Source organism: Hylaeus volcanicus, chromosome 8, assembly GCF_026283585.1.
Source record: "Hylaeus volcanicus isolate JK05 chromosome 8, UHH_iyHylVolc1.0_haploid, whole genome shotgun sequence".
Taxonomy (NCBI): Eukaryota; Metazoa; Arthropoda; class Insecta; order Hymenoptera; family Colletidae; genus Hylaeus; species Hylaeus volcanicus.
In genome coordinates, this window is record NC_071983.1 from 16,779,883 (window position 1) to 16,802,049 (window position 22,167).

General features: G+C 42.0%; 1 protein-coding gene across 8 annotated transcripts; it reads right to left on the reverse strand.

Moving 5' to 3' along the window:
• Positions 1 to 245: 245 nt before the first annotated feature.
• LOC128881380 (protein purity of essence) lies at positions 246 to 22,143 on the reverse strand. Of its 8 annotated transcripts, XM_054132374.1 has the most exons (45): positions 22,069 to 22,143; positions 21,612 to 21,894; positions 21,365 to 21,462; positions 20,827 to 21,275; positions 20,193 to 20,717; positions 19,943 to 20,106; positions 19,619 to 19,853; positions 19,420 to 19,537; positions 18,976 to 19,151; positions 18,698 to 18,866; positions 18,394 to 18,623; positions 18,192 to 18,315; positions 17,901 to 18,127; positions 17,296 to 17,505; positions 17,015 to 17,202; positions 16,777 to 16,918; positions 16,408 to 16,685; positions 16,015 to 16,321; positions 15,666 to 15,823; positions 15,352 to 15,594; positions 15,029 to 15,240; positions 14,776 to 14,953; positions 14,451 to 14,708; positions 14,172 to 14,363; positions 13,371 to 14,104; positions 13,069 to 13,286; positions 12,838 to 12,997; positions 11,291 to 12,672; positions 11,040 to 11,200; positions 10,773 to 10,922; positions 10,633 to 10,665; positions 10,315 to 10,516; positions 10,041 to 10,230; positions 9,551 to 9,946; positions 8,869 to 9,479; positions 8,674 to 8,790; positions 8,276 to 8,488; positions 7,817 to 7,996; positions 7,564 to 7,738; positions 7,334 to 7,484; positions 2,070 to 7,257; positions 1,520 to 1,974; positions 1,019 to 1,343; positions 766 to 925; positions 246 to 701 (listed from the first exon to the last, which is right to left on the reverse strand). In XM_054132374.1, exons 2-45 carry the CDS (start codon positions 21,731 to 21,733, stop codon positions 637 to 639), a joined length of 16,269 nt encoding a protein of 5,422 aa, XP_053988349.1. In that variant the 5' UTR covers positions 21,734 to 21,894; positions 22,069 to 22,143; the 3' UTR covers positions 246 to 636. The 8 variants fall into 8 exon arrangements, with proteins under 8 accessions (XP_053988349.1, XP_053988352.1, XP_053988351.1 ...); XM_054132377.1 differs by having other exon boundaries at positions 15,352 to 15,585; positions 18,976 to 19,130; positions 21,612 to 22,136; XM_054132376.1 differs by having other exon boundaries at positions 18,976 to 19,130; positions 21,612 to 22,136.
• Positions 22,144 to 22,167: the final 24 nt, after the last annotated feature.

Here is a 22,167-nt window from a genome sequence, read left to right on the forward strand (position 1 = left end):
TATGTATCGTGCAGTTTGTACCTTTTTATTTACGATTAAAGAATGTTACGATTGTTATTGACACTTTAAGGATGGGTAACTTATACAAATAATAAATTCGAACCTAATGTTATTTATTGGAATGTAATATACATTTGCTTAAAGTAGCGAAGTATATCATGGCTTATTTATTATGTCCATTTATAAAGTGTTAATCGGAGGTTGGACATCGCACAGCGACTTTAGGTCGAAGTAAAAACTGCAAATCGATATTTTGTATTTTATTAAAGCACAGATTTCTTTAAACGTACAATTACAGAATCGAGTAATAACACGGTGCATGGTAAAGTGAATGAATTTCTTCCCTAACGAAAGCAAACGTTAACTCACAAATTACAAAGCGAGTATATTGATTATAGTTACTTTTATCTATATTAATCGACAACATAACCGATATGATTTATCAAATGAATTGCCTCACACTCTTCGAAAGAACTAAGGGTAGATGCGAGGGCACAACCTGTACGAAGCAAAGAGCAAGAAAAATAAAGAAACCAAATTAGAGTGTTTGAGAAAAACTGCTATCTTATATTTATGTAAAAGAGTTCTTTTTCCCTTTCAATAGGATTCGTATTCTTCGATATATTTTTTTTTTCTTTAACCGAGACTTCGTATAATGTCATTGATATACGCAGAAGGATTCATTATTTCTTCCAACAAACCTGAAACAATAATTAAAATGGAATTAAAAAGAAATTTTGAAAACTATTTTTTTTCTTTACTTACCGACGACATCACAGAATTCTTCAAAAGAAGCACAAGGTACCAATTCGTCACGATAAGTAGCAAGCACGCGCTCCGAGGCTTTTAGCATCGCTTCGTCGTTGTGCCTAATGTATTCGGCCAAAACCGAGGGCCATTGATCGTCCGACAATACGTTAACTTTCTGTGACAGAAAGAAACGAACAAAAATTAAGTTCCTGAATCAGGGAACAAAACTATCATTGAACCAGAAAAGATGGGAAACGGAGGAAAGTACCTTGAAGAAATTAGCGTAGATACAGTCTACTAGTCCAAAAAAGATTAAGGCGCTTTTGTATATCGCGTAATCTTTGACGGTAACGTCGACGATGGTTTTCGTAGCAGCCGAAGGCGAAACGTATCGCTGGTGAGCAAGAACGATCATTCTGTTCAAGAAAGCGAGCTTGTATGATTTCCATCGAGCTGGCGTGAAAAGCAAAAGAGTAATAGTGCACTGATAAAATGGCCCTTCAGCGTCGTAGCAACTTTCGAGCCAGCTGGGACCGGGAGGTGTTTCCAAATATCCAGTTAACGCTTTATCTTCTCGTGCGGCCGATCTCGTGCTACAGAACGATAATGCAATAATGTATATAAATCATTTGTAGAGACTGAAATGATGAGATTGTAAACATAGCTTAGGTTCTTCGCCTAGAATAAAGTCGTTAAATAAATAATTAAAAATACGAAATTTACGTAGAAGAGAATAGGAACACTTCGGATTCCAATTAGTTTTACTTACGTGTTAATTACGTAAAGAGCCATGTGAATCAAATAAGGAACCATGTGCATATTCGATTGCGGTCCTCCTCCTCCCGTATCTTCGTGAAAACTTTTCTCCTGAGCAAATCGCAATAATAATAATTTTAAGTCGTGAACGGTCGAAGCGTAAGATATATCTCGGTGGCTGGTACACTCTTGTAGATACGTATTATGTCTCGCCAAGCAGTTAGCAAAAGCAGATTCTGGAACTTGAGGACCCCACAATGGGAGAAGCCCGTTGCACTTGGTGTTCGCATTTTGTAGGGCTGCGCTTTCCCATTCATCCCTAGCTCGTGCCAACCTTACAGCTGACATATGACAGTCAACATGGACGACGTTAAAATGTGTAACAGTCGTGTAGCCTACCGTTTTCCTCTGTTTTGTTTCAAATTCTTCCACGTTGCAGCGCTTGGTGAACGTGTAAATGCCTAAAACCTGGAAATGGGGATACATGTAAATTATTAAAATTGAATATAAAAAAGTGTAACCAATAAATGTACATTATTTTTAATAAATAGCAAATATCTTACCATGTTTGGCTTAAATTTGTATCCCTCCCGACAGATAACACAGACTAGTCCTGTTTCGTCGCCTAAATCTTCCATTTGCTGTAGAATGGTTCCACTGGCCATCACCTGACCCTTGTCGTTCGTCTGCATACCTAACGCACCCAACTGTCTCTCCCTCATCGCCATTGCCAAGCGTTTCTTCTCGCTGCGGGTGTGCTGTCGAGCCTCTTCGATCAACTCGGCCACCCTTTTGTTTGTGCATAACGCTTCCAACAAGTTCTCTGCCAACGAGCCAACGTGCTCGTCCGATGATACTTGTTCCAATCTGTGTATTATACTAATGGTAACTTGCGATACTGTCAGCTGAGTTGGTTCGTGATCCGTCGCTAGGCCAGTAAGGAATCTCAGTATATACTTGAGTGCTGGTTTAGATATAAAGTCCTTCAATTCGTCGCTGTCCGTTCGCAACAACGTGGGCTTAACACAGGGCGCGTGCACAGTTATGTATTCAAAAGCGTCCTTAACAATTCCCATACTTATGATGTAACCTTTGAGTGTATTGCCAATGGCGTTGCGCTCGATGGCCTGAGTAAGAATACAGAATAGTTCGAGCTTCTGCTCATCTTCTGTCGTGTGCTCGAAGTCGAATTTATAAAAATTTAACACTGGCTTAAAGTAATCGCAAAGGAGAGCCATTTTCTCTTTATTGCCGTAAGTAAGTGCAGCCAGAACGCGGGCGAGATGCGCCAATACGTTGCTGCTTTGTCTAACCGCTGTGGATTGAGTGCAAGAAAGTAGCGCCTTCACGTGTTCTGGTCCACCCAGGGTACGAGAGAAAGCTTCGAAACTGGACAGCGGTTGAGAGGCTGCATGGGTCAAAATCGTTTCTATAATATCCAACAGTTGCTCTGTAATTTGAGCTTGGGAATTTTCGGATTCGGTGACGAGACACCGCTGCAGTACGTCGAGGAAAACTGTTACTGCTCCCAACTCGGGCTTGCTCAGGACCTCTTGATTCTTCTTCACTTTAACCGATAGTCTGAACAGTTTGAGAAGGACTTGTAGAAGCGGTCGAGCTCTATTTATGTCTTGTATGGCGGCTAGTCTGTTTAACATTACTCGAAGACCGCCACAATCGGCCAAAACGTTCGCCATTTTATATACTTCTTCGTTGTTCACTTCTTGCTCGGTGCTTGCGTTCAAGCTTTCAACGAATTCCTCGGTAGCATCTCCTAGCAGTCCCCTTACTCGGTATACTACGCGCATCGCGTCGCACTCTCCGCCTTCTAGTACCCAGATTTTCTTGTACACTTCCTTCACCGGTAGGTCGAGGCTGATGATTTTGTTGTTGACTAACAGTTCCATACCATTGTCGTCTTCCAATAAAGTGACTAGTTCGCAATCTTGGCAAATTTTATTCTTAACATCTCTCATGAGAGGACCTAGTCCAGGTTCCAAGCTGCTGTATGGATTTCCCAGCATTCTGCCTTGAAGAAAGTCTTCTTGCTGCGAATCCTTTTCGAGCGTCAAGAAGAATTCCCCGACATCGTTCTCCTCTGGGTAGATGATCGAGCAGAGTCTTTCGAAGATGAAGACTGGCGTGCGTACGTCTTCGAGACTGTATTTTTGTACAGTTTCGACGCAGATTGCCATGAACGCTTTGGTCTCCTCCTCGGTGCCGGTGGTCATCTCTTCGAGAAGCTCCAACAGTTTCTCCTGGGTGTCATCGATGAGTCTCGTTCGTTGGACGACCAATCTTCTCAAAGAAAGATAACCGTTAAGAACTGCCCCTACCAGTCGACCTTTATACTGCTGTTTAATGTTTTCTTGTTCGAGGAACGTTGCCATCAGCTCTGTCAGCATTTTCAACGAGCAACCTTGGGCCAAATCGCTGGTCAAGGTTGTTTCCTCCAATCGATGGAGCTCCTCGATCTCTCTAGTCAAGAGATCCGCGAGTAAGCTCATAACACCGCGTACCGCCAAGTATTGCTTCCAACGTGGTTTTCTGATCAAGCTTTGATACAATGTGAGGAATTCGGTGCTACTCTCACCAGCCGCCCGCAACTCTTCCAAATAGCATGTGAGCAGCACCAGTACTTCCTTTTTCCGTTCCTTTCCCTGACAGAGACTCTCTATCATGTTACAGGCAACCTGTCGCGCGAGTCGTGAGCTCGGATTGAACAGAACCTCCTTTAACCAAGCACCGTCAGCCAATTTCAACGGTTGAATATCTTGCTGTCTGGCGCATCGATTTCGCCACCTGTGCCCGTATTTCTCCATTAAATAAAACACACGGATTTCCTCCTTTTTCAATGGTTTGCCCCCAGAAGGTGGTTCGATTCTTTTGCTCGGCATACGACGAATCCATTCCGAATACGAATGCTTCAGGTCACCGTTTAGCCACTTATTCACGTCTATAGTTATACTGCCTTCAGGTGGCTGCACGGTTGCCAGCGTCTCGATGCCCTTGTCCTTGTTCTTCTTCGAGATTGGTTGGTCTGGTTTTACGAGTCCTTGCAGTATTTTCAGACACGGCAAAATGATGTTCTCCATTACGACAGGACTTTTGGACTCCTTGCAAGCCATCAGGAACAATTTCATGACGCATCGCAGCTTTTGCTCCCAGCAGGAATCTTCCTTTTGGACGAGTGCGGCTAATAGAGCCATTTCGTGGCGCACCGCTAGAGATAGATCCGAAGTAGGCACACGACCGTGAAGAGTTAAAGTGATTCGTCCGGTTAACAGAGAGCAGAGTTCTTTGGTTGATTGTGGATTGTCTTTGGTAACGAGGCAGAGCAGCTGTCTGACTTCCTCTTGCATCTGCACGGTACCCTTGCGTAAATTGTGTTCGACTAATTCTTGGATTAATCCTTGTTTGCACAGAACCTCTTTGGCAACTTGATTGGTAGCTAGGGAGCGCAGCAGGGTCAAACAGTGTTCCGTGGCCGCCGTCGCACATCCGTAACAACGACCTACTATTTGCGGAGTTGCTGCAGTTACGATGTCGACGGGTTGTGCTGACTCTTGGGACGACTCATCCGTGGCAACGGTAGATGCGGATGTGTCGATCGATGTGGAACCAGCGACGACGGTTTGTCCACGTTGCTGACGATCGTACGCCACGAGTTCTCGCCGGCAGGCCAAAACTCTCTGTATAATTTTACTTAACTCTTCGAAGGACGTTTTACATTCACCGCAGTATCTTTGGGCGAGCAGCTGTATGGCTCTGTTGACTTGAGTGCTTCCACTGGACACTTGAATGGCGGCGGTGGCGGTGCCGTCCTCCAAAGTGCGATCCAATCGATGTTCTGATATTTTCACCAGCAACATTTCTAAAGTTGGCTTATTCGAGATGAGAGTTTTGTACACTCTGTCAGCCTTCTCGAGCAACGCGTTGATTGTAACAACTGTTTTTTTCCGATCGTCGTCGCTTTCGATGGGATCGACGGCACAACAGGGCCTTCCGGTGAGCGTGTAGTCGAACTTTGCATATTTACAAAAACCACAAGCGTGACAGAGGAACGGATCCTTCTCATCGTAATTGATCGCTCGACATTTGTGACACTGAAATACGTTCTCTCCGCAATTGGCGCAAACGCCAGGATTTGCCGGAACGTTTGCAGAACACCGTGGACACTGGAGTGTCTCGGATGACGCTTGAATGTTTTCATAGAAATCCGCGTATTCGATCATCAAATTGCAAGCAACGATTGGCAAAGGAAACTCCATCTTGATTTCTGTTTGTCCTTGAGCCAGCGTGATCTTTTTCGCTTTGTGCCACATAGCGGGTTTATTTTTCAATTCGACCACCGCCTGAACAGAACGATTATTATAATATACATTAATTGTACGAACCATTTTCGTCTTTTTCAGGTCACCTATACGAAGCGTGATGCGACCGATTGTATGACTTCCGACTAATTTTACAATTTGCGTGGTTGTTGTGAATTTGGAATCTACTTTGATCGAGGATAGCTTGATCGTCGACATTGGAACTTCGGGATTATTGCAAACTAGGCAGGGCTCGCTCTCCAAATAATAGCCGTCCAATTCGACAAATTGCGCGAGATTTGCATACAGGTTGGCGTTTGGATGACGCGCGAGCAACTGATTTTGAGCGCGTAACACAGCGACCGCTTGTTCCATGTAAGAGTGCATCTTTTTGCTCGCGTGAGGCGTCTTCAAGGAAAAGTAGCCGAGTAAGTCCACGAACTGTGCAGCTTTCCGACCGTAAGCGGGTAACAGGGGCCACAACCGCCACATCAAGTCCAATAATATCTCTTGATCAGCCGGGCCGCAATTCTTGTAAATAGCCAGTATCAGAGAGTGCGCTTGCCAACGAACATTGGTATTATTGGTCTCGAGTAGGAAAGCTTGAATAAATTTCGTCAATAAACTTGGTGACACTTGCTTCTGAATTTGTTCGACCAAAGCCAAGCATTGAGCTTCCTCGAATTTAGCTTCCGTATCCGAGTCCTCAGATTTCTCGCGTTCTCGTCTCTCTTTTGTTGCTCCTATAGTTGCAGATTTTGAATCCTTAATCTTGGTATCTTTTGATTTATTGTTAGAGCAAATAGCACACTGTAGGAGTTGTAACACAGTAGGACTAACGCCTTCGTCCAAAAGAGTCGATATAGTGAAAAGATAAGACAACACTGTATTCTGTTTCAAGCAAAATCGTTGCCAATTTCCTGTACGACTAGTAGCAATTTCGACGCAGCATTTCAAATGTTCGATCAATTCTACCAACGAATCGTATGGTAAGTTGATGGAATGTGGACGCGTTTGATGAGGCTCGAATCCACCAGTGGCGCAACATTGTTGTACAGACTGAGCGTGCGAGATCAAAGCGTGTAAATCGCGCAACTGCCTGTACTTTTCTTTATTGCCACAGATGAAGAGAAGCAACTTGCGCACGTTTCGTCTAACAAATGGCGTCTGATAAGACATCATGTATTCGCAGAGATTGAAATACCATGGTTGTTCGAAAGCTGGTTGAGCTGCTGCGTTTTCAGAATATTTGTGTACTTGGTAGGGTAACCGCAATACTATTTCCGTCAATAATTGCGGATATGGTTCAAATACATCGCCAGCATGGCCTTTAACGTACTGTCGCAAAAAGAATGGTGACATGTCTGGTGGAGAAGTTGAGAAATGTTCCTTAAGCAGCTGACCACCAAGGATATTCCCCGATTCTTCGGTAGATGTTCTGTGAGAAAAAGAGGAAAACATAGTTGGTACAATACTTTTTCCGTTACGCGGGCGCATAAACATAGAGAACTTACGTTTTCCAATACTCCAACAACGCTTTCAACAAGGTCAAACAATAATCGATTATTCCCGCTTTACCCAGTATCGCGGCTACTGTTTGAGAAACGAAATTCGAGTTTTCCGTTTGCGTCTTAGCAGTGTGTTTTAAGCGAGACATTAACACACCTGAAAAATGTAAGGAATGGTCAAAATGGTTGTCGGGAAAAAATGGCAAACATATAAATTATCTAAATTTGATACTCACTTAGTAATCGCATGATAACTAAATGGACCTCTCTTTTGTTGGTACGTTGGCATATGTTAGTCGTATCCGGTTTATCTATTTCTAATTCTTTCACCAATATTTGAAGCAATTGTTCGACGCAAGCTCTATCTTTTTCTTCTTGCCCGTCCAAGTCTGATGTTAACATTAATACAACCTGGAATAAAACATTTAACGTTAAGGAGAATGGAAAGATAAAAAGAAAATTTCGCAAAAGAACAGAAAAATAGCAAACCTGTAAAAGTGGAATGGCCAAAACACCCGGTACGTTCATTAGGTTTGGCACGAACTGCATGAATTTGTCGAGCAGCAGCAGTCGCACGGTATGTAGTTTTGCGGTGATCTCGCAGCTAGTTGTATCGTTTTCTTGCTCGGTGGCGCGTTCCTGTTCGGCATTTTCTTCTTGTTCGGCGACCTATGACACGAAAATGATCAAGATAAATTGTGCATAAATTTGTACGATTGTTAGTCTTCACATAGTATAGAATTTCTGACAACGAGATATTCCCGAAGTCCTTTTTCACGCATAGTGTGAATGACTAAGGATCACCCTAGTGTGCGTACTGGTGCAATGTACTGAGAGTCTACCATCAAGAAGATTAGCAAGAGGTAAACAAATTACGACGTAGCAAGAATAACGGTGGACGACGATGCCGATGCCGATGACGATGACGATGACGACGGCAACACTTACGGTTAAAGTCGCGTCGTGACCCACGGAATTAGACTCGGTACGTGGCACTTGACTGACTCCAATTCCTCCGCTCGGAGGTATAGAATCGGGAACGTTGTCTCCGTACGCGGAGCTCCTTCCCGATACATTATGTTCCCCCGTCATGCTGTCTACGGCACTTCCTCCGCTCTCGCTTCCACTGCTCTCGCTACCCTTGCTACCACCACTACCACCCTAACATAAAATGTTCCCCAAAACGTTACTACGACCTGATACGATTTTTCATGGTCTCTCCCTTCCCCCTCTCTCGCTGTTTTTCTCTCGTTCCGAATAAATAGCAACAAGAGCAGAGAGTAGTGAAAGTAAACGACAAACAGCCTCGAGTGCGAGTTGGGAAAGCCTAGAGTATTGTAACTCACTTGTTCCGCTGGGGAGGTTCGCAACGTGCTTCCGTCAGTAGCAGCAGTCGATCCCTCGTCGTCTGACCCACCGGCGGAAGCAGTTGTGTCCGAATAGTGTCCTCCACCTTCTTGACCCTACGATGTCCATGCGGAAACAGACAAGTTGCACTAATTTTGTACAAAACAAACACATTGAAAACTTCCCGTGCTTACCTGACTGGTACCTTGGACTTGAACTAATCCTTGTGCAGCCAATGCTTGTAGACTCTGTAACGCCGGACCAGTCAAATTCTGAAGGCTCTCCAGCCCTTGTAAACCCAGCCTCGAAACCTCCAACCTCGATAAACTTTGTTGAAATCCTTGTAACGCTTGCAAATCGGCGCCACCTCCTCCTTCGTGATCTTGCAAACTTAACGCTATTGCTATTTCTATCATCGTCTCATCGTCGGTGTCTGGGGCTACGTCCAGTATCTGTGGGAAACCTCCAGCACCGATTAAAGTTTCCAACGAGTTTACCGCTCCTCTCGTCGATGGTCCACTGTTGCTATCGGTAATGGAGCTAGAACCACCGGTAAGATTGCTGCTAGTCGTAGCATTGGACGACGTCGCTGCACCTATCATGGAACCACTGCTGGAACCTTGATTACTATTCGATCCGAGCATCACGGCCAGTGGATCAATCACTGATCTGATCTGTTCAACTTCAGCCAATCGTTGTTCCGCTTCACGGTCTATCGTTGATGTGCTCGACGTTGCCGCAGTTGAAATTTCTCGATGCGATTGCTCGGACGATGCTAGCTTCTCTTCTGACTCTATCACTGCTCCTACACGTTACAATGCAATTAATCATCTAGAAGAACTGCAACGAGTAGATTGCTGCAATTAATTCTATTACCTGGAGTGCTACAGTTAGGGGGACTTGGTATATAAACTCTTCTCCTCTTGTACCTCGGTCTGAGTACACGGATGATAGCTTGTTTAGCGCTAAAACTAATTGTAGTGTCGGATGAAAGCAGCAACTGCAGGTACAGCTTCGCAGCTAAAGGAACGTTTTTCTCAACGTCGCAGGTTGCGAAAGCGTGAATAATTTCAACGATCGCGTGAATCGTTCCTTCGGCGTGGGTCAGTCCTGGAACCACTACCGGTGCAAGGGCCATGTTTTTCGGGTAAGCCATATGCAGGGACCATAATATTTCCATAAGCTGTACAACCAGATGCTGCTGATGACTTTCGTCAACATTTTTATGAGTTTGATTAGCAGCGTTTTGTCGATCTTCTTCCAAAATCGGTACTAAATATCAAATACAATATGTAAGTAACATATAAGGCTAGGTTCATTATAGAATATACGGAAATCATTCGTTTATAAATCAGTCTATTCTTACTGTCGGTTTCATCTATTGGTTTGTTTGTGTACTGCTCCGTAAAGTTGGCAAGATTTTGCGGACGTGAAACGGAAATACTCCGAACAATGAGTACCAGTCTATAAAAATTCTCCGCGTCTATATCTCGCGGATCACTGATCTCTCTCATAGATTTTAAGGACTCAACCACGTGTGACAATAGTACGTGATCCTAAAGATTTATTTTATTATTATTATTTTTTTTAACTAGAACATTACTTGATTCTTTCATACAAAAATGATAGTTCTGGTTTACCTTGTGGAGATGATACGCCTGTTTGGATTGATGTAGAGATGCTAGAAGCGCCGTCGTGTGCATCTGCACTGATGACGGAGTCGGCAGTATCAGTAATCGTGACGCTACGTCGATAGCCGTAGTTTTCAACGGCAATTTATTCTCATCGTTCGATGATACGTTGAACGATAATTCTAGAACTTCTAGGATACCTGCGATCATTCTACAATAGGAAATGATACATAATATAGCATGGATATCGTTCGGGGATAGTAAATTATTCGATGTTTCCTATCGTTCCGAGTTATGAAAACTTAATCGTATTCAAGTTCTCCTTACCTTTCGATATTAAGGGAATTGTCCTTCGTGGAGCTAAAGCATTACGATAACGATAAAAGATTTTCGTTTTACACGATAAACGAATTTACTACAATTCAAGACAGAATTTGAATACGTTTTAATCATTATTATTCGCATACCTGTCGACGGAGGACAGCGGAGCAGGTGCCGTGAGAGCACTGTCCGTACCGCTGTTTATCGTCGCCACTGATGCAGATGTCGACTGACCAGTCGCTGTGGTATCTTCTATTTCTTCAGGCCAACCAAAAGCATCTTTCGTTTTACCATATCTGAACGCCCAAAACACACGAACTTTATGTATGCCAATCATAAAAAGATACTAATACAGAATAGTCTCTTGGGACGGTTCGCTAAATTTAAAAATTCATATTTCATGTCATACATACATCTTAATGGAATCCACCATAACAATACCCTCATGATCTTGAGAGGGTCCAAAAGTGATAGTTAACTTCTTGTCAGCTTGCAGACTCTCTTCTCGAGTAAAGGGAACATCGAACCAGCGACTTTTGTTCAAAACCGTCGTATAAACAGTTCTACCAAATACCTGAGATATCGCAAAAGAAACCAAACAACAATATAATTTTATGTACAGAAATAAACTAGAAAATTTAATAATATAGCTTAATGTAATTACCTTGAGGTTAACCGGGGCTCTTTTAACATCTTGACTTCCAAGCAATACTCTAATTCCTGTCATAACCAGAACAGGGTCATTGTTGGTGACTTCGACATTGAATCCCATTGCTTTTATGGAAACAACGTACATTCCAGGAGTGTTGAGCCTGTGTTTGATTTGCGCAACGTTGTAAATTTGTAGCAAATCGTTGCCACCAAATTCAACGTCATTCATCACTTGACAATGCTCGAAGAAGTCAATGGGGAAAACAACGGAACCGGAGGGTTTTCCTGTTTTCATTGTTTTCTTCTTTCGTGTTGGTTTAACTGCGGTCATCGTGCCTATCGGTTGTACGGAAGGCGACATCCAGTAACCAGTTTGTTCCATTCCCGCCATATAAATTCTCAGACTTCCGTCCTCGCACAATAATATCAGGGTAGTCCTGTGTTCGGCGTTCGAGCTCGGGTGTCTTATCGCGACCATATCCATTATTTTAGCCTTGGCGGGAATAACTTTGATCTCCTGAATCATTATCGTGTCGGGTTTAATCATCAATATCACAGGGTTGTTGCTCGTCTGTAAAACTGAACATATTAGTCCAGGATGATTCGGTATCTCGCTCCACTGGCACAGCGGTTGAGGTTGATTGTTGTTCGATTTGTTTCCGTTGGAACTTTTGTTGCCACCGAGGTTGATTTGAAATACAATCGTCACGTCGGTGTTCATGTATTTCAATGGCGCAATGAAACTTTTACCGCACGCGTAACTGAAGAACAGTAACTGCAAAGCGTGGGAGTAATAAATCGACACACCGCCACCGCCGACCTGTCCATTATCTTTTATCTCCGGATGATACACATCGAGAGTATTGGTCACGTAGAAAGGTCCGTGTTTAGCCGAACTTTCCTCGTCCATCGCTTGACCGTAAATGTAGCCAGCCGAAGACATAATCAGTAGGTAGAAGATTCCATCTTCCGCGCACATGAACGTACAGTCTCTTATTTTCCCAGTTGGCACGAGGAAATAATACTGAGGGCAAAGCGCGTCTTTCCCAAGATCGTAGATTTTCACGAAGTCCGCAGTGACCAGTGCTAAACGAGTTTGAGATCCAGGTAGCCAAATCGCTTTTATGATGAAATTTCCAGTTTCCAGCTGAGGGTGCAACACCAAGTGATCGGACACTGTTCCCGAGGTATTGAAAGTTAATACGTGACAATCTTTGAAACCACAGACAGCCAGAAAGTCTTCGTTCCATTGATTACCAGTTACCGATAGCACGGTGAATGGTACGGGCGCAGAAGCAAGTCTCGTTAAGGTTAACTTTCTTTTAGATGAATCGGCTTGTTTCAGTAGGGCGCTCAATTGCAATACCGTTATTTTTCCTTTCTCATGTGAGACAGCTGCAATCAGAAAAAACGCATCAACGTTACCAAATAAATGTATCTGTATTATAGAAACAAAAAATGATCAACGCTGGAAGGAGTTATTAGTTGTATCAAGTCACTCCCTCTCACCTTGGAATTGATATTTCTTTTTTATTATAATTACAAATTGCAACTACTCACCTAAATGTTGTCTTTTACCATGCGGTGACGATAGGCAGCACATTGCAACACGACGTATCATATGTGCGGATAATAACTGCCTGATAGTCTGCCCTTGGTCTCCTGAATAATTCATTCGAACATTTTCAAACGCACCCTCTTGCGATCCTAACGTAGGAAGCTGGAATACATCGAATATATAGAAGACGAATGTAAAAAAAAAAAAAATAGCGACGTTTATTATATACGAACCATCAATTGTCCAACAGTACAACCATCGGTGTACTCAAATTTCTTATCAACCGTGTGTAGACGTTTAAGTGCAGCTTGTGCACGCGCGTGGCATCCGACAGCTGAATTCTTTCGACAGGACGCATCCACTGCAGGTACTAGCGCACGCGTTAGATCCACCAACGACGACACCAGCCCACTTTTCCAAAGGTAACTGTGTATCCAGTCTTTTGATGATTCTACCAAATATACAATTAAAATGGTAATAAACGTACTATCAAGTTGGACAGTGATTATTTGTATAAAAATCAGTGATCGTTTACCTAGCTGTTTGGCTAACTGCGTATGCCTTTGTTTCTCGCGACCTTGTCTCTCTTGTTTGTCGTAGAAGTATAGAGGACTAGATGCTCGCCGACGTAAACTGCTCGCAAGAAGTAGATCTCGATTCTCAAGAGAAGTTCCATGGGAATTGTTATAGCTTGAACCGACAACACCGCCTGAGCCACCAGCCGACGTAGAAGAGCTTCCAGCCCCGATACCGCTGATGTTATTCTGATGTTCCGAGGTTTGAGGGCTGCGTTTGGTCAAGGCTTGGCAAGATCCATCTTCCTTCGCACCGCAGTCGCAAAAGAAGTTTCCATATTTTGCATAGGTGACGTCATGTTCACGATGACAAACACGAGCGCACACCGTGCAGACACCGACCCCGTCTACCATATGGCAGGTATGACAGTGATACCAATGTTGATTCATGAACTCCTTTTGAGTGACGAGGAAGGTGCAAAGTTTGTTGCAAAGATTGTCCTCGTCGGAATCCTCAGCGGCGCTATCTTCGTCTTCGTGTGGAATCTCGTCGACCCAGTCGCTGTCATTCACGTCGTTAATCGGCGTAGCACCTTCCCAAGGAGGACTGGTCGCGCGATCTTGAGAATGAATGGATCGAGGACAAACCGCGCTAACCACGTCGGCTACGTAGTTTAGTACGCAGCAGCCGGCTTCGACGAACGCTAACGGTTTATCCAAATCTTGTAGATCTTTGTTTGTCAGTTGTTCCTTGCTACATAGAAACAAATCGAGGTCTAGATTTCATTCGTAACAGTGAAGGGATAAATATAGTACGTTACCATAGCTCGATCCATTCGATCGCGGCTTTAAACAGTAAGGAGTGTCCTTTCTCAGAACCAGCGTCAGCCAACGTAGACATAACGTTCATCAATTCAGGGAAGCCGTTACCCTCGATCGCAGGGGATAGCATGTGATAAGCCAATGGTATGAGAGCTTGTAGAATCGTAACTGGCACGCCTACGTCTACACCGCTGTACAGTATTTATGAAAAATAAATAAAATGTATGAAAAGGAATATATCTCGTAAAGTATATACAGAGGAAATAAGAAAACCTTACCTCTTTTTTTTAACTATATAATTCGTAAGTGCTCGCAAAAATCGACTATTTTCGTGCATCGAGTGTTGCTGTTGAAGTTGCTGTTGTTGCTGCTGCTGCTGCTGCTGTTGTTGATCATCCGTGATACTTGCAGATTGGTTATTACTTACGGAACCGTCTGACAACATAATTGCCCATTGAACTTGTTCATTGTTCGGCGCGTTATTGATCTCATCCAATTTCTGCGTGTCTTCCGTCGTACCAGCAACGGCAACCAACCTATAATTATACATTCATCTTGTTACTCGTATCCTTAGAGAAATATACACAAGACATGTATACTTACGCGTTCGCGGCCACTATAGTAGGTGTTTGTACGTTTGTCGATGATGCGCTGGGAGATATACTCGTAGCTCCCAGAATGACCTGTTTCAACCAGGTTTGCAACGTTTTCGTTTTCACGTGAGCCAGGTTCGTTACAGATGCACAGAGACGTTCCAACGACTCGTCATTTCCTTTCTCGGCTGCGTACAAAAAGTACCATGTCATTTATTCCTTTCTGTCCCGAATTTTGAAGGAATGTTGTAAATGTATTTTACCTATTTCGAATAGCATGTTGAAAAAGCGTAAAACGTGAGTGGCGAATTGACGAGACGTTTGGGGAGACGTTCCGCACAATAAAACGGAGACGAGAGATCTGTCGGCGTTTAGCGCGAAAAATAATTCCAAGGCTTTGCAACCAAGTGGCTTTTCCAGTAGTTGTTCCCAATATTTGATACATCGTTTTAAGATTTTCTCGTCCACAGTAATACTGAAATATATATCGATACGGGAAACAGGTCGCGTTAGACGGTCTTGTATCGTTATACTGAATCATTAATAAATATTTAATTTTTGTTTATCTCTGCCAACAAATACTCACTTTACGGGATCTTGGACATCGTTCGTATACTCTATGATCAAATTATACGTGTGACGTAAGATGTAGAGATGTTCCCGCAGTTGTCGCATTTCGTTGTCGTTATCTCCCAGGAGTATTGTCAAGGTTTTGCTCGCCATATCTCGGAGATAGTCCGTACGAGCATCCATGGATAAAGCGACGAGAATATCTAGCGCTCGCGAACGCTCATCCGAATTTTCCGGTGCTGTAGCTGGACTGTCAAACCTACTTTACACTTACTTCATAGACAACGAGGGTAGGACAGAACGAAAAGCAGAAACGAGATGGTAACTTACGTAACATACTCTGCCATGAAGGCGACTAAACTGTGCAGTAAATTCTTCAAAGATGGATTGATAGAGAAAGTTGGATACTCCGACAGCGAACTTACGTGATGGTTCACTGTTGCCAAAATGTAACTTTCCGCTGGTATAATGTCGTTCGCATAGGTGTTCTGAGATTACGGTAAGGGATTTAAACAAATGTTAACAAGTAGTAAAATAATTTATTCTAATATTGTAATTATAACATTTTAATGAAAACCAAAGTTTGAGTCATTGTCCCGAACTAATCCCTAGTGATCGTTGTAGCTAAACTCGACTCCATTAATATTGCACAAGTAAGATAGATTGATTTTGCACTTACCCAAGGAATTGGAGCAACATCGATAGATTTCCATTTGTCAAGGACCGATTTTAATGAGTTTGGTAAGAAAGTACTCAGAGACGCTTCGGTCGCCCAATTCGCGCCCGCAATGGCGACAATGTCCTCGAGTATCGAGTAATCTCGCGGACCGTATTTAACATCTTGATCCATGGATTCGAGCATTTCGTGAAGTATACTCGATCGACATGAGGCGAAGATGTATTCGGTCAAGGAGAGAACACGGGGAGGAATACCGATTATCATTTTGGGTGAATTCGTGTTTCCAGATTCCGAATTTTGCGGGTTCCTAAGAATATTTACGTTTCTTTAGTTCATTGTGCGTCAGGGATAGTCGAAAAAGATTAGAGACAATAAGAGATCGATTCAATTTACTTTGAATTTTCAATATTCTCGTTCTGATTTTTCGATATACTTTCATCGAAAAGAACTTGCAACTTTCCAACAACCGCAGCTAGAATACACAAGGAGCTAAGCTTCGGTAAAGCACTTTTTGGCATTACTTTGTCGTTAAAATTTGTCTCTGGCATCAAAGCAGTGATACAATTTTTGGCAACTGTAACGTCGTACTTGACGGAATTGACGGTAGACGACACAGTTTTCAAAAGATTTTCCGCATACTGTGTATACATTCCTTGTCTGACTAAACAATCCTGGAAAAGAATGGAACGTACATTTTGTGCATACGAGAAATTGAACATCTAAAAATATCTGTCGGTATTACGATAGGAATTGACGCGTTACCTTCATCCAGCTGGTGAAAGTCTTGTACGCCGCTCTAGGCCCCCAAATTAGAGAATGAAGTAGCATCGGCCCGGCAGGAATTTCCTCACCGAGAGCCAATTTATCCATGTACGGGGTAGAAGGTGGCAACATTAGTAATAATCTGTTTCATGGCGGATAAAATAGATCTTGTAAACAAGTTCAAATTATTTCAACTATATTCTTCGAAACTGTATATATAAAACAATAAGATACATACCGCCAACATATGGAAAAGCAGTACCGAATCGCGCACAGACCAGTAAACGTGGGCGTTTTGTCTTTGCCATCGGTCCCCACTTTCTTCTGCATATCCGTTTGATTCAGAACGTTCAAAATATCTATTAATGCGTCGACCAAAAGCGGATATTTCATCTTATCCGGAGCACCCAGAATGAAATTGCAAGCCTGTAAAGTATGCGATTCCGCTGATTGAATCCGCAAGAAACATTCTAGAATCGAGACGAATTCATTTTTAGCGAATTCAAACGGGATACCAACCAACCCATCCAACTTCCGAGTATCTTGATTATTGAAATCCGTAGTAGAGAGGTTGTAGAATCGAGGCTTCATTAAAAATTCATCTTGAGTACCAAATTTACGATAGTTATCTTCAATTTCTGTCCATGGTGTAAAAACTCGGGCAGTTTGTTTATTACCGTCTTTTGCGTCGCAAACTAAACTCGTGGCCGAAAATAGATTCCATTGAACCTACGTGTCGTAATCACCCGCGATATCATTAGTAAATTATTTCTTGAACACACATACAAAGAGAGAATAAGAAAATTCAGAGTTATATAATGAAAAAAATGTACAAGACTTTTACTACCACTCAAACGTGTCTCTCGATTCGGTGGCCCTGTTATCTTGTGTTTCGTTCATACACGAACTCGACGTTAATTTTGCATTTGATATTTCGACGTTATTCACCGCGATATGCATAATAACGTGTAAAAAAAAATGAAACGTAGCAAGAGATGAAGTTATAAATAAAAGAATAAGATAGGATGAGGTGTACACGGAAATAGAAACGTATAAAAATGAATGATATCAAATGCATTTTATCATAGCGACAATTACCGAATGATCTGTAGACTTTAACTTACTTGTTCGAGTAATGCAGGAGGTGCGTCATAAAGATGTTTCATCATATATTCGAGGAGTAATAATAAACGCGATAAATGCAGTAACTGAAAATCTTTCATCGGAGTCTTGACTGCTTCGCTACATCGTACTGCACCGCTTCCGGTAACAAGTAGTACCGATTTCTTTTGCATTAAATTCAGGGAGTGGAATAATATCAAAACTAACTGAGCATGCTCCACGTTTAGATCTGCAAATATCGACATCACCCATGTTATATGTAGATTTCTCTCTTACTCTTAAGGGTTGCTTACCTTCGTTTTCCGATTCGAACGTAGAAGGTGGATTGCATACATACTCTACCATTGTCGTCACTAAACGATGCCATATACTAATGCAGGCAGCTTCTTTTTCCGATTGAGGTTTCAGTAGAAGTACCTGTCAATAACAACTGCCTGTAATTAGTAAAATCAGAAAGGGAAATTAGAGGAGTAAGTATTTTAAAGTAATACACACCTGTGCCAGCACACTCAATGTCCTTGGGTAGACTTGAAGCGGCCAAGTACAAGGAGTTGTGCCGTCTGTTCCGGACCAAGGATTCACGCCCAAATGAAGTAGAAGTGTATTTTGCAAACTTTCACTCAATGTATTTCGAGCCAATAAATTGTGAGTGTAACGACTCAAAGCTTGAGAAAACTCGGAATACATTGTGCCCAAAGTGGCGCCGTAGAATACTGAGATGGTGCCTAAAACGTAGTGAATGTACAACTAATTAATCGTCCACGTAGTCACCGAAAAAAATAAGTTTAGAATTAATTACCAGTTTCCGTTTTAGCAGTTTCATGATCTAAATCTCTAATTATCGCCGCTAATATGACCATTTGTTGTTCGACCAGGCCATTTACCACGTACTCTCGCACGTACGAACTTCTACTACCGATCAAATGTTGGTTCATAAATTGGAAAATTTTAGTGGCCAACGAAATGTACTGCAATGAAAGAAAAAAAAACCAATTGTTCTATTCAACTATTACTTACAAATTTGACAATGTAAATAGAAGAAATGGAAGACATGAAGAAATAAAAAAGATCCCTTACGCCGTGGGGTTCGCGATTATCAGGGACAATGGTAGTCATTGTACGTTCGACGCTGGTTTCGTTGCTGGGTTCTTTCGCACCATTCGCGGATGACCCATCGGACGGAGCGATAGTTTCCTCGAACCATAAACCTAAAATAGGTTCGCTGTCCTCCTCTATCGACATAACAGTTTTTTCTGTATAGCGAGAAGACGCGTTCGTTCTATTAATCATCTCCTTTTTGTGTCGACGATGAATAAATTAAATCGATAACGTTTCTTCGAGGAACTGTTATTGTAATTGTGCGTACGGCATAATGCGAATATTCAGAATACGCACGAAAAATACCAACGAATTATTCAATTCTAACATGTTCGAATCGAAGATTACGTATCGAATTCGAAAGGCAACACTAATCATCAAAGGAAAAGACGTTTCGGTTTCGTATAAACATGATTCTCTTACCTTCGTCGATAGAATTGTCTGAACAACTCAATAGATCTTCGTAATACGTTGTGGAGTCTGACTGACTTAAAGCATCACCTTCGAAAGGATGTTTTTGCACTCTCTTCAAAGTACAAGCCTATAATGAATTTGTCAAGGTATTAGGAAAGAAAGGAAACGGAGAGATACACGAAAAGATAACTGATCGATTACTACCAACCTTTCGGTAACTGATCGTAGCCAAATAAAATAAAAGATGATTAAGCGGTACAGCTTGAAGAAAAGTTACAGCTCTTTGAAGGGCACTAGCAGTGGACAATATATCCAAGGGCGCCGGATCAGGTGGGACTGTATAATCAGTAACTGCTTCGACCGATACATCTTCTAAAAGAGCGCTCATTAACGTCAGTGCGTGAGAAGCTAAAGCTACCGACAGTACACCAAAACCTTGCTGGCTGAAATCCAAATATATATCATTATCTTTGCGTTCTAATCGATCGCCAACACCGTGATACAAGACGAAGTTACGAAGTAAATGTCTTACACTTTCATGAGATTGACACGAGCCGTTCCATCGCGTGCTTTGCTCGGTGATTTTCCCTTTTCTTCTTTTCCCTTATCAGCGGCGCTAAAACTGCTTACCGAAAGTTGAGCTTGCAAACCAGCTACTAATAACCATACCCCGATGAGCAAGTGATTCTGCAAGATCTGTTACGAAAGGTTAATTAATTGTTTAAGCAAATACAAATAAGGATGCTTGTATGTATAGTAAAAAGTACGTTAAAGTTTCTTACATGACCACCTGCTCGTGTGCTGTTTTTGATGACGTTCGAAACAAGTCCAAATATTTCTAAACTCCTTTCAACCACTGTTATAGCTAAAGTATCGTACTCCTCCTCAGTATTTTTAACACTCTGACTAGTTTGTGTTCCAGCAGAAGCATTTGTACTACATTTTGGTGACACAGCATTCGTTATACCGACGATACTGGATGCAGTTGCATTTGCAATTGAACAATATAGACAAGACATCGTCAAAGTCGATAGTTTTTCTAACTTGGTTGGTGTTAAAGGTTCCAGTAATGGTAAAGACATTACGTTGTGCACGATATTAATATCACTTGCCACAGAATGTAAACTATGGCGTACAGTGTGCGCTTCTGAAGCGTTTGCTGGCAAACTAAAACACTTTTTGTTTAAATACGCTTGATATTTGCGAGTATAACGTGATATATAAGGTAGACTTAAACACATATCCAAGAGGATGTCACCAGCGCCCATGTTTCGAAGGATATTTATATTATTTGCGACGAATGTGGTCTGTAAAATAAAAACAATATTCTTTTCAACAATTGGAACCAATGAACTAATCCTTGATATTATTGCTAAAGATATAATGCTACGAAGTACATTATATATATTTACCAACCTTTGTGTCTAAGCACGCTTCATTACCAGTGCCATCATTCGTAGTCTTACCTGACCCATCAGTGGAATTGTCAACAAGAGGCACAGATAGCGTGAAATCTTGTAGAGGCATAGTCAATTGCTCTAGAATGCCACTGGATAAATCACCTCTAATTCGTACAGAATCTTTAGAGGATTGGGAAGCATCTTTTTCATTTCCAGGTGGTGGTGATTTAATATAAGAAGGAATTTTAGAATTTTTTATTGTAGCTATTAAAGCTACCTCTTCGGCAGACGAAAGAAAAGACTGTCCAATGCAAAGAGCACGAATCGGAAGCAACAATTGTTTCGTACTGAACACTGTAGGACTGCCATCTCCTAATTGAACTCGATGCTGTGACAATTTTTCGACTAGACGACGAAGTAGAACTCTGCATGCTTGACAAATTATCGATACTTGACTTTTAGAAACTGAAAGACAAAGAATAAAAGTAGAGATTATGTTAAACGACCAAGGAAACCGTGTCCTACAACAGTTAAGCAAAAATTGAAGAACTTACAGGTATTGGCGCAACCGCTGAGGTAATCCGCCGAAAGGGCTGCTACAGCTGTGTAAAACGTTTCGTATTGTTCTTCATGGGAGACAAATTTGTTTTCACTAAAAACGCAACGAGAAAATAAAGGGATATTAACCAGAAAATAGTTTAACTTTACGGTCGGCCGATTCAGGGCTGTCACTGAGATTTTCGGAAACCGATCGAAACTTTCTTGGAAAAAATTCTTTTCGATAAATAAAATTACTCTCACCTTTTAACGATGCTTTTCGCCAATTCGATAATTTCAGATTTATCGAATGACCCTTGCGAAACCGCTAATATCGGTTTCATTATTGATGACCATTCGTCGTTACCTCCACTCTTGGCCGCCATTTTCGGAACTGTTCGACTTTGTTCGAAACTCAGTTCTCCTCGATAGCAATGTACCTACACACCTTTACGTACGATGTATAAACGTTTCTTTTACGTACACGTGTATCTTTGCCAATCTTTGCTCATCCGAGTTCCTTCGCTTTATTTTACGCAGATGACACCTGCGCAATTTTCAAGCTCTATGTACATACATATTTATATTGGACTGCATTCACACGTGTGTCTACACGTATTTATCATAAAAATAGTACATTAAGAAAAAAGAAAGAACAAGGAGGGTCACACGTCATAGTTCATTATATACAATCCTAGCAAATAAAAAAAGACTGTCTTACTCGTCAAGAATACTCAAGTCACTTTTCATATGAACAATCAGAGGGTTCTGCTTGAGGGGAACACGGAACTGCACGGAACACTGTACGGTAAACGCATCC